Raw genomic sequence first — 14,318 nt, 5'->3', positions numbered from 1 at the left:
TTCACATCAGCCATACCCTGGAATAAGGTCTTCTGTTACTCTCGTGACTGTGCCATCTGTTTCCAGAGAGATCTTGACTCTTAAAGCCATTTTAACCAATTCAAGAAAAAAATGCTGCTTTTAAGAGCTTCATACACATTCTACTAGTTTCTTGTTTAAAAAGCTGCAATAGATTTAGTTAAAAACAAAAAACAAAAAACCCACTATTTTATAACTGATCTTAATACCTTATAATCAGGTCGAATATTTGCAAAATATATAAAGGAGTCAACAGCTAGAGCAATCTTCAGTCCGCCTCCTTCCCAAGACAGCGAACACATCTGCTTTCCTGGAACTTTCAAAGTACCCAGATGCTGGGGGAAAATGGAAATTATTATAACAAATATAGAAGATTCGAATGTGCCAATACTACTCCAGAAAATTCTAAAAATTAAACTTATTAATAATACCACTGAGTAAGATAATGTATATTAGTGAAAACAATGCTTACATATTAGTATCTATTATTTGTGACTCATTATTGAGATAGGTTTTCTACAAATCATGCCAAATATGGCGGTGGTCACCTTTCATCCTAGCACTCAGAAAGCAGAGTCAGGTAGATTTCTGTTTGAGACCAGCCTGGTCTACATAGCGAGTTCCAGGATAGCCAGAGCCATATAGTGAGAATCTGTCTCAAAGGGAAAACAAATAGATCACTTCACAATAAATTATAACGATGGAAAACTTAGAAGGACTGGAAGGTATTTGTTTAATATCCAAAGACACTTAAAGTATCATATTAAAACCCAGAAATATGAACATAAAGTAAATGCATTATACTAAAATACTAATCAAGTTAGTGATTTAAAAGAGACATTTGGGCTGGTGAGATGGCTCAGCAGGTAAGAGCACTGACTGCTCTTCTGAAGGTCCTGGGTTCAAATCCCAGCAACCACATGGTGGCTCATAATCACCCGTAATGAGATCTGACGTACTATTCTGATACGTCTGAAGACAACTACAGTGTACTTATTTATAATAATAAAAAATAAATCTTAAAAAAAAGAGAGACATTTATTTGGGTCACAGAGAAAATATCCTCAATAGCTATTTCATGGCAGTTTCCTGTGTCAAATGTTTAGATTTCTAGCCGGGTGGTAGTGGCGCACGCCTTTAATCCCAGCACTTGGGAGGCAGAGGCAGGCGGATTTCTGAGTTCGAGGCCAGCCTGGTCTACAAAGTGAGTTCCAGGACAGCCAGGGCTACACAGAGAAACCCTGTCTCGGAAAAAAAAAAAAAAAAAAACAGAAAAACAAAAAAAAAAAAAAAACAAGTTTAGATTTCTAAACTTACAGATTATAAAATGGTAACTATAACAAAATCTTACAGAACACAATTTGGACACATGCTTGCTATCTGGAAACTGCTGCGCGAATGTCCCTCAGAGAAGGTGTGGTGACCTGGACTTTCTGCTCCTTTTCCCTGATTACGGCTGTGCCTGATGGAAATGGGAAGACAAGTTCTGAAGACGCTCACCTCACCGAACGGTGTGTAGAACTGCACGATGTTGATGTCCTTGTCCTGAGTGACTACCTTCTGGGAGCCGGCCACAGCTAACACACTGCCGATGTGGTTCCACTGGATGCCTACCACATACATGCCCGTGTCGATCAAAACCGGGTCTGGGAGGGAGGGGCAGAGAGAGAGAGAGAGAGAGAGAGAGAGAGAGAGAGAGAGAGAGAGAGAGAGAATGTGGCAGCTGGGTCATAACTTAGCCTAGAAAACTGAAAGTCTTAAGAATAATTTTCAAAATATTTTTAAACTTCTCCAACTTAGAAAACAAAGATTGCTTACTTTGGTCATTCTCATGCCGCATTATTTGGCATCTCCCATTGTCAAAGCAAATTGCCAGGCAAGGGCAATCGGGCTCCACGTAGCCTTCGGTGCCATGGTACCAGTGAATCCCAGCGATACTGATCGCTCCAGTGACGTTCACCAAGCAATTCAGCTTCATTTTCATCTAGGTAGAAGTGGTTAGCTGAGACTTAGTAAGTGCATTTAAAATGGGCAATTTAATCTGCACAAGTATTGAAGGACGATCAGTAAGGACGGACTTGTAGTCTCCCTAGAGACTCAAGCTTCAGGACTTGCTGGTTCACCAAACCTGGATAAATTACTTCTCTGACTTTCCATCTTTCCCCATGTATAAAATAAGGACAGAAGTCTGGTGTGTGCTTGTTATCCCAGCACTCCAGACACTGAGGCAGGAAGATCTCAAGGATGAGGCAAGCCTGGGCTACATAGCAACTACAAGGTCAGTCTCAACAACATAGGGAGACCTAATCTCAAAATATAATTAAAAAAAGAAAACCCTACACTCACACTCAAGAGTTTTTAATGAAATACAAATGACGGTAGAAGTTCACGCATTCAAGGCCAGCCTGGGCCGTGAAGTGAGATTATGTCTCAAAAGAAAGGAAGGAGAGGAGGGGAGGGGAGGACAGTTTTACTTCCACCAGGGCGTGAACTAAGAGATATAATTCTTCTTACAAACAAGACTACGTAAGAAATCTATCATGGCTCCACCTCTCAAAGCCAGAACTTTCTCCAGATGATGCTGGCCAAGCTCACTGTCTGTTTCCTTTCCAGTTCTTGTGATAAATACCCTGACAAAGGAATCTGGTGGAGAGGCACATTTTAGCTCATAGCGCAAGGGTGCAGTTCAGCACAGCAGGAAGGTAAAAGCAACAGGAACTCTAAGCACTTACAGTCAGGAGGCAGCGGGTGTGTGTGTGCGTGTGTGTGTGTGTGTGTGTGTGTGTGTGTGTGTGTGTGAGAGAGAGAGAGAGAGAGAGAGAGAGAGAGAGAGAGAGAGAGAGATTAGCACAGGGAATGGTCTTCCCACATCCATGAGCACAATCAATCCCTCTGAGACACTCCTGTGGGCTAACCTTAATCTCTATACTCCTTCTCAGGACTGCCCTGAAGTTTGTCTCCTTGGTGATAGTTGACCAGGCTGACAAGCAACACTAACCACCATACCAATTTGACCTTCTTTCTAGAAACTGATTTTTCTCCCTTACATATTAAATCAATTACAATTCTTTTCACAAACAAGTTCTAGTTGCTATAAAAATATCTTGGGTACCCTGCATAAAAACTTTGATGCAGGCACCTCAAGACTTAAAGAGAAACTTACACAGCAATGTTATCCTTCTCATTACCCTTAGGTTTCAATGCTCCATCATCCTGAACCATCCAGCAACAGGAAATCAGGCCTAAAAGCTGCACTCTGCTACATTAATTCACCTTAAAGCAATGAACCTTGAGCTAGAAGAGTGCTTGCCTGGCAGGCAGGAAGCTTTGCATTAGACCTAGCACCCGCAAAAGACTCAGTAGGGTGAAGGTGCACTCCTACAAACCTTACAACTCTGGAGGCAGAGACAGGAGAAGCCAAAATCCAGATATGCAGCAAGCTCCAGCCTGGTCTACACAAGACCCTCTCTCAAAACAAAAACAGCTAGCCCCACCCCTGCCTTGGTTACTGCTTTGTTGCTGTGACGAGACATCATGACCAAAACAATTTTTTTCTTTTGGGTTTTCAAGTCAAGGTTTCTCTATGTAACTCTGGCTGTTCTGGAACTAGCTCTATAGACCAGGCTGGCCTCAAATCCAGAGATCCACCTGTCTGTGCCTCTGCCTGCACCTCTACCTCTGCCTCCTCTGCCTCTGCCTCTGCCTCTGCCTCTGCCTCTGCCTCTGCCTCTGCCTCTGCCTCTGCCTCTGCCTCTCTGCCTCTCTGCCTCTCTGCCTCTCTGCCTCTCTGCCTCTCTGCCTCTCTGCCTCTCTGCCTCTCTGCCTCTCTGCCTCTCTGCCTCTCTGCCTCTCTGCCTCTCTGCCTCTGCCCCTCTGCCTCTCTGCCTCTGCGCCTCTCTGCCTCTGCCTCTGCGCCTCTGCCTCTGCGCCTCTGCCTCTGCCTCTCTCTGCCTCTCTCTCTGCCTCTCCTCTGCCTCTCTGCCTCTGCCTCCTGAATGCTGGGATTAAAGGTGTGCACCACCACTGTCCAGACCCAAAGCAACTCTTATTTTAAAAAAAAATATTTGATTGAAAGTTTTTCATAGTTTTAAAGGGTTAGTCAATGATCATCATGGCAGGAAGCAGACAGGCATGGCACTGGAGCAGTAGCTGAGAGCTTTATATCCTGATCCCCAGGCATGAGAGAGAGAGAGAGAGAGAGAGAGAGAGAGAGAGAGAGAGAGAGAGAGAGCGGGGGAGAGAGAGAGGGGGGGAAGGGGGAGGGGGAGAGGGAGAGGGAGAGGGAGAGTGAGAGGGAGAGGGAGAGGGAGAGGGAGAGGGAGAGGGAGAGGGAGAGGGAGAGGGAGAGGGAGAGGGAGAATATGAATAGGGCTAGTGTGGACTTTTGAAATCTTAAAGTCCACCCCCAGTCACATACCTCCTCCGACAAGGCCACACCTCCTAATCCTTCCCAAACAGATCCACCTATGGGAGACCCAGCATTCCAATAGATGAGCCATGGGAGCATTCCCATTCAAAGCACCATACCACACCCCCCAAAAAACTAAGATTTGTCTTTTAACTTTTAAAATTGTTTAGATGATTAGAAAATTAAAACTGAATTAAAGACAAAGTCTACAAACTATTGTAACTATCATAATAAAGGCAAACATATATAAATGACATCTAAACTAATCATAGAAAAGTATCCTAATACAATAATGAATCTATACACTTACTATAAAATTTCCTTGATTATCATAAATGTGTATTTCTCCATTTGCCATTCCAAAAAGTAGGATTTTACTATCTGCAGACCAGGTCACATGGCACAGCTGAATTCCCTTCAGGTCTTTCCCCCAAATCCGATTCCCTAAAACAAAGCAGAGCCAGTTATAACCAGCTCAGAGCTGTGATCCTCCAACAACTGCTTCCAAATATTGATTCCCTAAAGCTCTCTCACATTCCTCACAGCTTCACTCAGTCACTCAATTAATTTAGTCAATAGATATTTATTAGCACTCATAAGCTGTGTAACACTGAGACCTTTCCAGAAGCAGCTGTTTCACACTGTCTCCTGTCTCTTCGACTCCCAGTCAGATGAGTGAGTAGAAAACACACAAGCTCTCTCAGAAGCAGCTCTTCATCTGCTCGCACCCTCAAACACCCAGAGCATAAGGAACCCAAGCTGGGCCTTTCTGCTGCACCAGCACAGCGGGAAAGGCAGCTCCGGGGTGAGCCCTTCTATGACCAGGCCTCCATCCAAGCCTGTGGTCACCCTCTTCCCATTCTACAAAGCTCACCCGATAGATCATCCTCACCTCTCTTCTTTAAACTCCTCTCTCCATGCCCTGGCTTACACACGTTTAATTATACATCAAACTCCTAAGCACCTTGAATAAAAACAAACAAAACCAACCCCTTCGCTCGACCCTAAATCTCCTGGCACTGCCCTATTTCTACAGTCCCTCCCAGCCACATTTTTTTACTTTATTACAGTGTTGAGGTCTCATTTCCTTGTGGTCCCCTCAACTGTAAGTCACTCCAGTCTGCCTGCTACCATACAGCTCCATTAAAGCATCCTGTATGGGGCTATGACTGCCTGATGCTGAGGCCAACTGACAATGGGTCGGTCTATCCTACTCTTGTCCTGTCTTTTCAGACCACGCTCTCCTTCTTGATACTCTCTTCCATGATGCTTAGAGTCCTTTGTCTCCAAGATGTTTACTCTCAGTGTCTTTTGTGAAATTCTTTTTTTCTCCTCCAAAGCGATCCCTTGGTCCTGAGACATGCTGCTCGTCAGCCTACCCACCTGTGTCAGCACATGCATCTCCTCCTCCAGGAAGTCCTCTCTGATCTCTCCCCGTCTGCCTTTGGTTGTGTTTCTGCATGTTCCTGCATGTCCTTCCCTGGTGCACCACTGGCTGCTGACCGGTGACGATGGCCTATTACTCAGGGTCACTTATGATGCAGGTCAGGAAAGTTTTTTGCTGTTGTGCCTTGAACTCCTAAGCTACAGCTACTGCTTTCTGGGCTCTCAGTCACACTGGGTGACACAATGAGCACACACAAGTAAATCTACCACAGTGATTCCAAACCAGCCCCGTGAGGATGTTTGTTATATTAAACCCAAGATGCAGACTCACAGAAGACACAATCTCACTGTGAGCTAGAATTTGAAAGAAATGGGTATTTTAGGCTATAAAATTAATTAAAATGATACTGAGAAATTGATTTAGCTGTTTTCAGTACTACTGTAGGAAAGTGAAACAATAGACTTGTCTTGAAAATACTTCCAGGTCAGAGGTTAAAAATAACAAGGTGGTTCCTAATGTCACAAATCATATAATAGTCACATAACAGACACTTTTTTTCTTAGTGTCTATTTTTTCAGTAAGAATGATAATTAACTTAAATCTTTAAAGGTAGTCAGGAACCCCTGGTCTCCGGCCAATGTCCAGTGACTGGATTACCGTCTACTGAGCCGACGATCACAGCTCCATCTTCGTACACAATGCAGATCTTCTGTCCGTCCGCATTCCAGCTCATGCTTCGAACCACAGACTTGTTGCGATTGTTGATCATCTCCTCATACCAAGAGCCTGTGTTCACAAGTTTAAAAAAGTACAGTCAAAACCTTCACATTAGTCAGGACAGGAGGAGGTGACTCACACACACCTTTACTCCCTGCACTCAGGAGCAGAGACAGGAGGATCTCTGAGTTCAAGATCAGCCTGGTTTACAGAGTGAGTTCCAGGACAGCCAGGCCTACACATAGAAACCCTGATTTTAAAAAAAGAAAAACAGAAAAACTTTCACATTTATCACCTGGTGCTTAAGGGTTGATAATATTTTCTGGGCATTGTCATGCATACCACTAATCATAGCACTTGGAAGACTGAGGCAGGAGGATCATAAGTTTGAGCCCAGGTTGGGCTACATATAGCAAGACCTGTCAAGGAAGGAAGGAAGGAGGGAGGGAGGGAAAATGGGAGAGAGGGAGAGAGGGAGTAAGGGAGAGAAAGAGACAGAGACAGACAGAGACAGACAGAGAGAGAGAGAGAGAGAGAGAGAGAGAGAGAGAGAGAGAGAGAAGTTGCTAACTTCTAAAAACACACTCTTGGATAAATAATTGTAAAGTGTTCTATAACCTAAGGCATTTAACTTCAAAGCCTTCGAATCACCACAAACAAAAGTTTGATTAAGTATTATCCCTAATTGCTTCAAGATTATCATAGAAAATATGACAAATATCCTTCACTTATTTGATATTTCTCTCTTCTTATCAATTAAGGATATGAAATTGCATTTGCTTTTTCAGGGCTGAAATAGATAATTTTTCTAAAAACTCACCTTTTCCTACTGGGTGATCTATTCAGATAGTGAAGAAAAATGTAACAATAACAGCTTTACATTTATGCATAAGCTCCTGTGATGATTAACTATGATTAGAAATACAGCATAGTATTAGTTAAAACTCAGCCTGTTTTTGAAGTTGTCAAGTATGGCTTCAGAAAGATAACTCAGCAGGTAAGGGTGCTTGCCCCCAAGGCTGGGGACCAGTGCTCCATCCCTGGAACTCACACGGCAGGAGAGAAATGACTTTTAAACATTGTCCTTCATCTCTGCACATACATTGTGACATGTTGGGCAGACACATACACACACAGAGGCACACAAAATTTCAAAGTAAAGTTCAAGTACAACATGACATTTCTGTACTTAAAAATGTATAAATGGGAAGCTGGACAGATGGCTCGGCACTTAAGAGCGTATACAACGCTTTAGACAACCCAAGGTCAATCCCCAACACCCATACAAGGTAGCTCACAACTGCCTTTAAGTCCAACTGCAGAGGGATATGACACCTCTGTCTTCCTCAGGCTCCTGGGCTCACACACGGGCTCCCACTGGATGGCACACACATACACATAATGAAAGTAAATCTTTACAAAGTAATTTGTAAATAGGGTATCCAGACTCTTCTTACAAGTGTTCATATTTAACCACGCCTTTCCCAGCCTTAAGAAAATGTGTATTCTGAGTTGTTTTCCCAGCAATAGAGCTGCATCTCAGTTCATCTTTCTCTTCCTCTCCCCTCCCAGCCTCCCCTTCTCCAATTCTCTGGGAGACAAGAGGTACAAGCTGTGAGCCATTCCTTAGGGATGAGATAAACTAAATCCACAAAAGAAAAGGAAGCTTACTCGCCCAATACAGGAAATGCAATAAAGGAAGTCTTGCCTTTGATTTCTTCATAAATGTGTTTTTATCTAATATTAACTCCAGCTGACCACACAGGAATTAATTCTTATTGGAAATCTGGGGTCAGGGGGAGAGTTATTTTATATGGAAACTATTCTAAGTGTCTCAGTTCATTCTGGCAATGTCAACAGTCACCTAATTCACTTTCCTAATGTCGAGTAACAGATCAAAGAGCAGGCAGGATACAGGCTATTAGACCTGGCTGCAGGTCTATTGCAGAGATGCTATTTCTCCATCCAAATACTGTGCTCAGATTCTGGTTTGTAAAAAATCAAAGCAGCTCTCCTGAGCCAGACAGATGGCTCAGGGGTCAAAGGTGCTCGCTGTCAAACCTGACAGCCTTAGTTAAATCCTAGGGTCTCACATGATGAAGAGAACCAACTCCTAAAATTGTCCTCTGGACTCCATATGTGTGGTGAATGTACATATGCACAAATGACACATTCTTTACATTCTTAGCATGACTCTCACATTCGTAGAGAGATGATTCAGTGGATTAGAGGACTTGGCTGCTCTTGCAGAGGACCAGCATTCAGTTCCCAGCAATCCCATAAGGCCACTCACAACGGCCAGTAACACCAGCTTCAGTGGATCTGACACCCTATTGTGACCTCCAAGGCTTCCTATACACAAGGCACACACAGAGTAAAATACTGTTTTAAAGCAGCTCTCCTAATATACCTTTATACAGCATCCAGACAATGATAAGCCCATTTTGATCACTGGTAGTCAACTTCTGATACTGTTCATTCCACGTTACAACTTGAACAGCACCTAGAACATAGAAGAAAAACAATTCAGAAACTCTAAGGTGACTATAATTTGTTTCAAAGCTGTATCTTTATGTAAATGAACACAGGATGTTAAAGATCAATACTTTGTGCATTGTCAGTCTTAAATATTAAAATCTGAATATGAGTATAAGAACTTCATAATATGCCATTACTAATATTACTAATTTTCTGCAACAGTGCAAAATCCTGTTCCATGTGTTCCTCTGTCTCTCACTTCAAAGCCCCTCTCACAGCCAGCTAACAGCAGTGCCACAGAGCTTGTGTGGAGCAGATAAAAGCATGACTACCAAACCGGCCTGACTCCCAAGGAGAAAAGCGTCCTGAGGAGGCCACACTGTCCTCGGGGTACTCATTTGCTCTCTGTCTGTGTGTCCCATCGTTCATTTTCTCTTTCCCTCCCATGCCAATTTCCCATGCTGTTCCAAACCCTGGAGTACATCTTAGGCCTCTAGGTTCTAGGAACTACTGATTTCATTTTCTCATCCTAAATACTTTTTGTGTGTATTTCCTAATGATAGTCTCTTTATAATCCATACTACAAATAAGAAATTAACACTGAATAAATATCATCTAATACAGTCCATTCAAATATCAACTGTCAAAGTGTCCCAAAGAGGCGCTTGCTTTTACAACTCTAGGCTCCCGCCTAAGGCACTTCAGTTCTATCCTTTTAGTCTCCTTTAACTTGGAATCACAGAACAGATCCTTTAAGAGGATAATACATTTATTTAAAATTCCACAGACAGATAACACAATTTTATAATGTAGAAATTAATAGCCAGGGTTTTTCAGATTTATCAGAGATAGTATTTCATTTCTGCAAAAGTGTTAGATAATATCCCAATTATCATATCAGACATACGAATTATGGCTTAATAAAAATGATTACTATCAATGCTATTTTTTTTTAAATAATAGTATTTAATTTAACATGTTCGTTTGACATTTCTCCTTTAAGTAGATGATGACTTAAATGAAGTCAGGTGGTGGTAGCACACGCCTCTAATTCCAGCACTTGGGGGACAGAGGCACAGGATGTCTCTGAGTTTGAGGCCAGCCTGATCTACAAAACAAGTTCCAGGATAGGCCAGGACTACACAGAGAAAACAACAAACAAACAAACCAAAAACTTAAATGACTCACCACTATGACCTTCAAGATTTTGGTTCATGGAAAGGTTACTAGGGGCGGCTAGACCCCTCAGCTTTGAGTCATCTAAAACAATCAAAAAGAAGTCTATGATTAAATATATAGAAGCAAAAGGGTACAAGATTTTGGCATATCTTGAGTTATTAGAAGGGTATGTATATGTGAGATATTATACAAGTTTTTAAGTGTTCTTTCTTCTGACTCATTTTTCTCCTGGTGTAAAGATGAGCAGTAACATGCAGATGCCTTGCAAGACATTGTTCTATCAAAATAAAGGAAAGTGCAAGAAGATTTAGCTCAATGTATTAAATATGCAACCACCATTACTTAATATTCTCCTAAGAGATCATAAGTAGAAATATGAACATACAGACATAAATTAAGATCTGTAAAAACGTATAAGGGACTAAATAGCCAAGACGTTAGAGTCTAGTTTTTACTGTTTCCCAGAATGTCATGGTAATTCATGCACTCATTCATTCATTCATTCATTCAACAAATGGTGATATGTACACTATGTCTAGGCACTATGTGAAATTCTGGCTATAAAATAAACAAAACAGTCTTTTCTCCTTCCAGAAAGCTTGCATTCCATGGGAGTGGGAGGGTCAGACAGTACATACATGCAATTATAATTTGGGAAAGTGGAGGCAAAATAAGAAATAGTAACAGCTGGTTAATTAGAGAGAAGTGGGCACCAGGGCAGCTTTTTAAAGAAATAACATCTCAGCTGAGACGACACGTATGGCAAAGAGATTCAGGGAGTGGGTGGTCTCCTAGGATAGCAAACAGCGACAGAAAAGGCTCTGAATCTTTCAGGAACCAAAAGAGGACCTGTGCAGATACAGAGGGAAATGACCACACATGGAGCTGCAGTGACGGCCACAAGAAAAGGCATGACATATTTGAAGGAAATTACAAGAACTTTACAGTTTATAGTCACTTAGAAAATGTGTTAGACATAAAACAGAACACTTAAAACATTTATTTTAAATATACAAATGTTATGATAATCTTAGGGGTTTGCAGAGATGTAAATGATAAAACTCAATCCTTAAGAAATCTGCTCTCTATGATACTATGAGTGGGCTGAAAAGATGGCTCTGTGTTAAGAACACTGGTGCTCTTTCGGAGGACCCAGGCTCAATTCCCAGGGCCAACATGGCATCTCACAAACATCTGTAACTCCAGTTCCAGGGACTGTGACACTGTCACACAGACACACATATAGGCAAAACACCAATGAACATAAAACAGAAATAAATCATTTTTAAAAGACACTGTAAAAAAATATTCTTTATTCTCAAAACAGAGAAAAATCCCTCAAGTGTTCTCTAAAACCAGCAGTTTTAATTATCTGGCTGCTATCTCAGTAAATTTCTCAACAATATAAACACATGGTCTGGTACTGCACTGAGTAAGAAATGTTAGCTCTGGTATGGTAGTATGCATCTTTAATCCCAGCACTCAGGAGGTAAAGGCAGAGAGATCTCTGAGTTCTAGGCCGCCCTGCTCTACAGAGTGAATTCCAGGAACCCAGGGCTACACAGAGAAACCTTATCTTGAAAATATCCCACAAAACAGTTCTCAAATGTGTGTGTGTGTGTGTGTGTGTGTGTGTGTGTGTGTGTGTGTGTGAGAGAGAGAGAAAGAGAGAGAGAGAGACTTTTTAAAAGACCAAGTGGAAATAAAATCAATCAAGCTGGCATGAGAACAAAAATCTGATAATACTGATAAATATCTTAAAAAAAAAAACAAAAACAAAAACAAAAACAAAAAAACACTTTACCAGTAACTGCTGGATCTGAAAGGCAATAAATAAGGCATCTCCTCGGGAGATGGCTGAGTCAGTAAAGAGTTTGCTGTGCAAGTGTGAGGGCCTGACCTCAGAGCCCCAAAACTCATACCTAACACAGGGATCAGATCACGCTCCTGTAATCTCAGAGAGGACACAGGAGGCAGACACAGATGGAAGTTTTCAGGCCAACTAGCCTGTCCTACATGGCAACTTCTCAGGCCTGTCTCAGAAGACTCTGCCTCAGAAACAGTGACAGGAGGGGCTTGAGAGATGGGTCTGTGGTTAAGAACACGTGTTGTTCTTGAAGAGAACCAGTGGTCAGTTCTCGGCACCTACAAACCATCTGTAACTAGTTACAAAGGAAAAGATCCCATGCCCTCTTCTGGCCCCCACAGGCACTACATGCATGTGACACCATAAAATACGTTCAGGCAAAACACCCATACCATAAGAATAAACCCCTTTAAAAAAATTAAAACTTCATAATGACAAATACCATAAGTAGGTCTCACTAGCCACTAGCCACTAGCCACTGCTTTCTACCAGTTTCACACATCTGTACTGGTGATGATCACTTACCTGTCTGTGTCTCGAGTCTTAAAACTTTCAGTAATCCATCCTCACCGCCACATGCTATGAACCCTTGGTCCTTGTTCCAGGATATACATTTCAGCTTCACATTATTGGGAACAGCAATCTGTAAACACGAATCACAGTGATGCTAGCTTTTCACGAAGGAGTTGGAGGATCTCCATCCAGGAGATATAGACAGGCAAACATCTTCCAAGAAGAAACCTGCCCGAACTTGTCGTAGCCCATGTTACCAATCCCAGCACTGAGGCAGAAGGGTGGAAAGTTGGAAGCTGGCCTGGGCTACACAGCAATATCCTGTCTCAAAAAAGAGCATGAAAAAGGGAGAGAGAAACAATAACGCCCTGCAGCAAAATGAACTATTATGAAAATGGCTGTGGTCTTCTTAAATGTTCTGAGCCCTAGCATTCTGTAAAGAAGTGCACATAAAGGAAGGTGATTGCCAAGGAAGCGGGCGGGAACGGGGTGGGGGTGTCTGAACTGAGGCGGGAACTGAGACATAAATTCGTATCGCTGCTGCTCTTACTTCCTTTCCCACACCACACTTATATTTCTCTCTTAGGGCAGACTGTCATAATCTACCTTCTGGATCAACAAGTAGCAGAGGAAAGACCACCAGCGCTTGGTGATCACTTTTTATCACTGAAAAGAAACTTGGCATGACTGGAATGTGGAAGAATCCTGAGAAAGAGCTGCTGGCTCTGCCAAGGACTACCGGAGCACAGAGACCTGTGAGAGGAGATAGGTGACAGGAAGATGGAGAAGCTGCCTGGCAGCCGCCTGCAGTCCCGGGAGAATGCGGGCACCGGCGGGCTACAGGAATGGAGGCGGCGCGACGGCGGTCCCCAGGAGAAACTCACTTTCTTGCTCAGGTAGAAGAACATCGTGGGAACTCGGAGAAGACGACCCACAGCGGTCAAGGCACGCTAATATATAACGGGTTCTACACCTCCATTTGCGAGCACTGGTGGATCGGAGAAGCTCCCGTCGCCTGGCAACCACCGCCGCCCAGTCGCATCCGGGGCGCTTAGAGAACTTCCGGCGTGGCCTCCCGCCCCGTGTTGGTCGTCGTGCGCCTGCGCGGGCGATGGGGCGGCTGTGTAATTGGTGTGGGGTGAAGTTGATCAGTTCTTCAATGCCTTGGCTTCGAGCCTTTCTGCTCTCAGTTTAGCGATCTGCCATGCGTATCTCTCCCAGCGCCGTCCCTTCATCCCCGCCGCTGTGTTACAACATCACGCTAATAGTCGTGCGTCAGGAGTCAGTATAAGCTAAAGGGAGCCCCTTCCAAAAAAGGTCTCAGGAGTTCTGTGTTTTCTCTCTAACCGCTCCACCCGACCCCGACCAATATTCTTGAAAAGAACGTCAGTTGTTGCATTTGGTAGGCTGGCACCATCGGACAAATAAAAAATGGCAGTGCAGATGTGCATTTTGAGGACTGCCTTCTTTGAGAGAACTACAGAGCCCTCTGAAGCAATTTAGGAGTGGGCACTATTATTTTGCGTTGGATTAGGGTTCTTATGGCTGCGACAAAACACCATGACCAAAAAGCAAGGTGAGGAGCTTGAAAGGGTTTAGTTGGCTTACACGTCCATACTGCTGTTCATAATCTAAGAAAGTCAGCAGGAACTCAAACAGGGCAGTAGAAACCTGGAGGCAGGAACAGATGCAAAGGCCATAGAGAGTTTTCTTATAGAACCCAGAACCACCAGCCCAGGGATGGCCCTCCC

At 43.1% G+C, this 14,318-nt stretch overlaps 1 protein-coding gene across 3 annotated transcripts in view; it reads right to left on the bottom strand.

Moving 5' to 3' along the window:
• The window catches only part of Wdr35 (WD repeat domain 35), a 54,851-nt gene extending 41,218 nt beyond the window's left edge, over window positions 1–13,633 (bottom strand). For 2 of the 3 annotated variants that reach the window (NM_172470.3, NM_001159527.1), the window contains exons 1-9: window positions 13,452–13,630; window positions 12,580–12,697; window positions 10,197–10,268; window positions 8,941–9,033; window positions 6,471–6,599; window positions 4,737–4,870; window positions 1,837–2,002; window positions 1,519–1,664; window positions 228–353 (exon numbers count right to left, since the gene is read on the bottom strand). In NM_172470.3, the coding sequence (NP_766058.3) occupies window positions 228–353; window positions 1,519–1,664; window positions 1,837–2,002; window positions 4,737–4,870; window positions 6,471–6,599; window positions 8,941–9,033; window positions 10,197–10,268; window positions 12,580–12,697; window positions 13,452–13,475 (1,008 nt within the window). In that variant the 5' untranslated portion in view covers window positions 13,476–13,630. Of the gene's footprint in view, window positions 1–227; window positions 354–1,518; window positions 1,665–1,836; window positions 2,003–4,736; window positions 4,871–6,470; window positions 6,600–8,940; window positions 9,034–10,196; window positions 10,269–12,579; window positions 12,698–13,451 lie in introns of all 3 variants that reach the window. The other variant, XM_006515232.3, reaches the window with a different exon arrangement.
• Between the last annotated feature and the right edge of the window lie 685 nt (window positions 13,634–14,318).

The sequence above is a fragment of the Mus musculus genome, chromosome 12 (assembly GCF_000001635.26).
Source record: "Mus musculus strain C57BL/6J chromosome 12, GRCm38.p6 C57BL/6J".
NCBI classification, from domain to species: Eukaryota; Metazoa; Chordata; class Mammalia; order Rodentia; family Muridae; genus Mus; species Mus musculus.
Note: the sequence above shows the minus strand (reverse complement) of the source record. Positions and strands in the feature narration are given on the sequence as shown.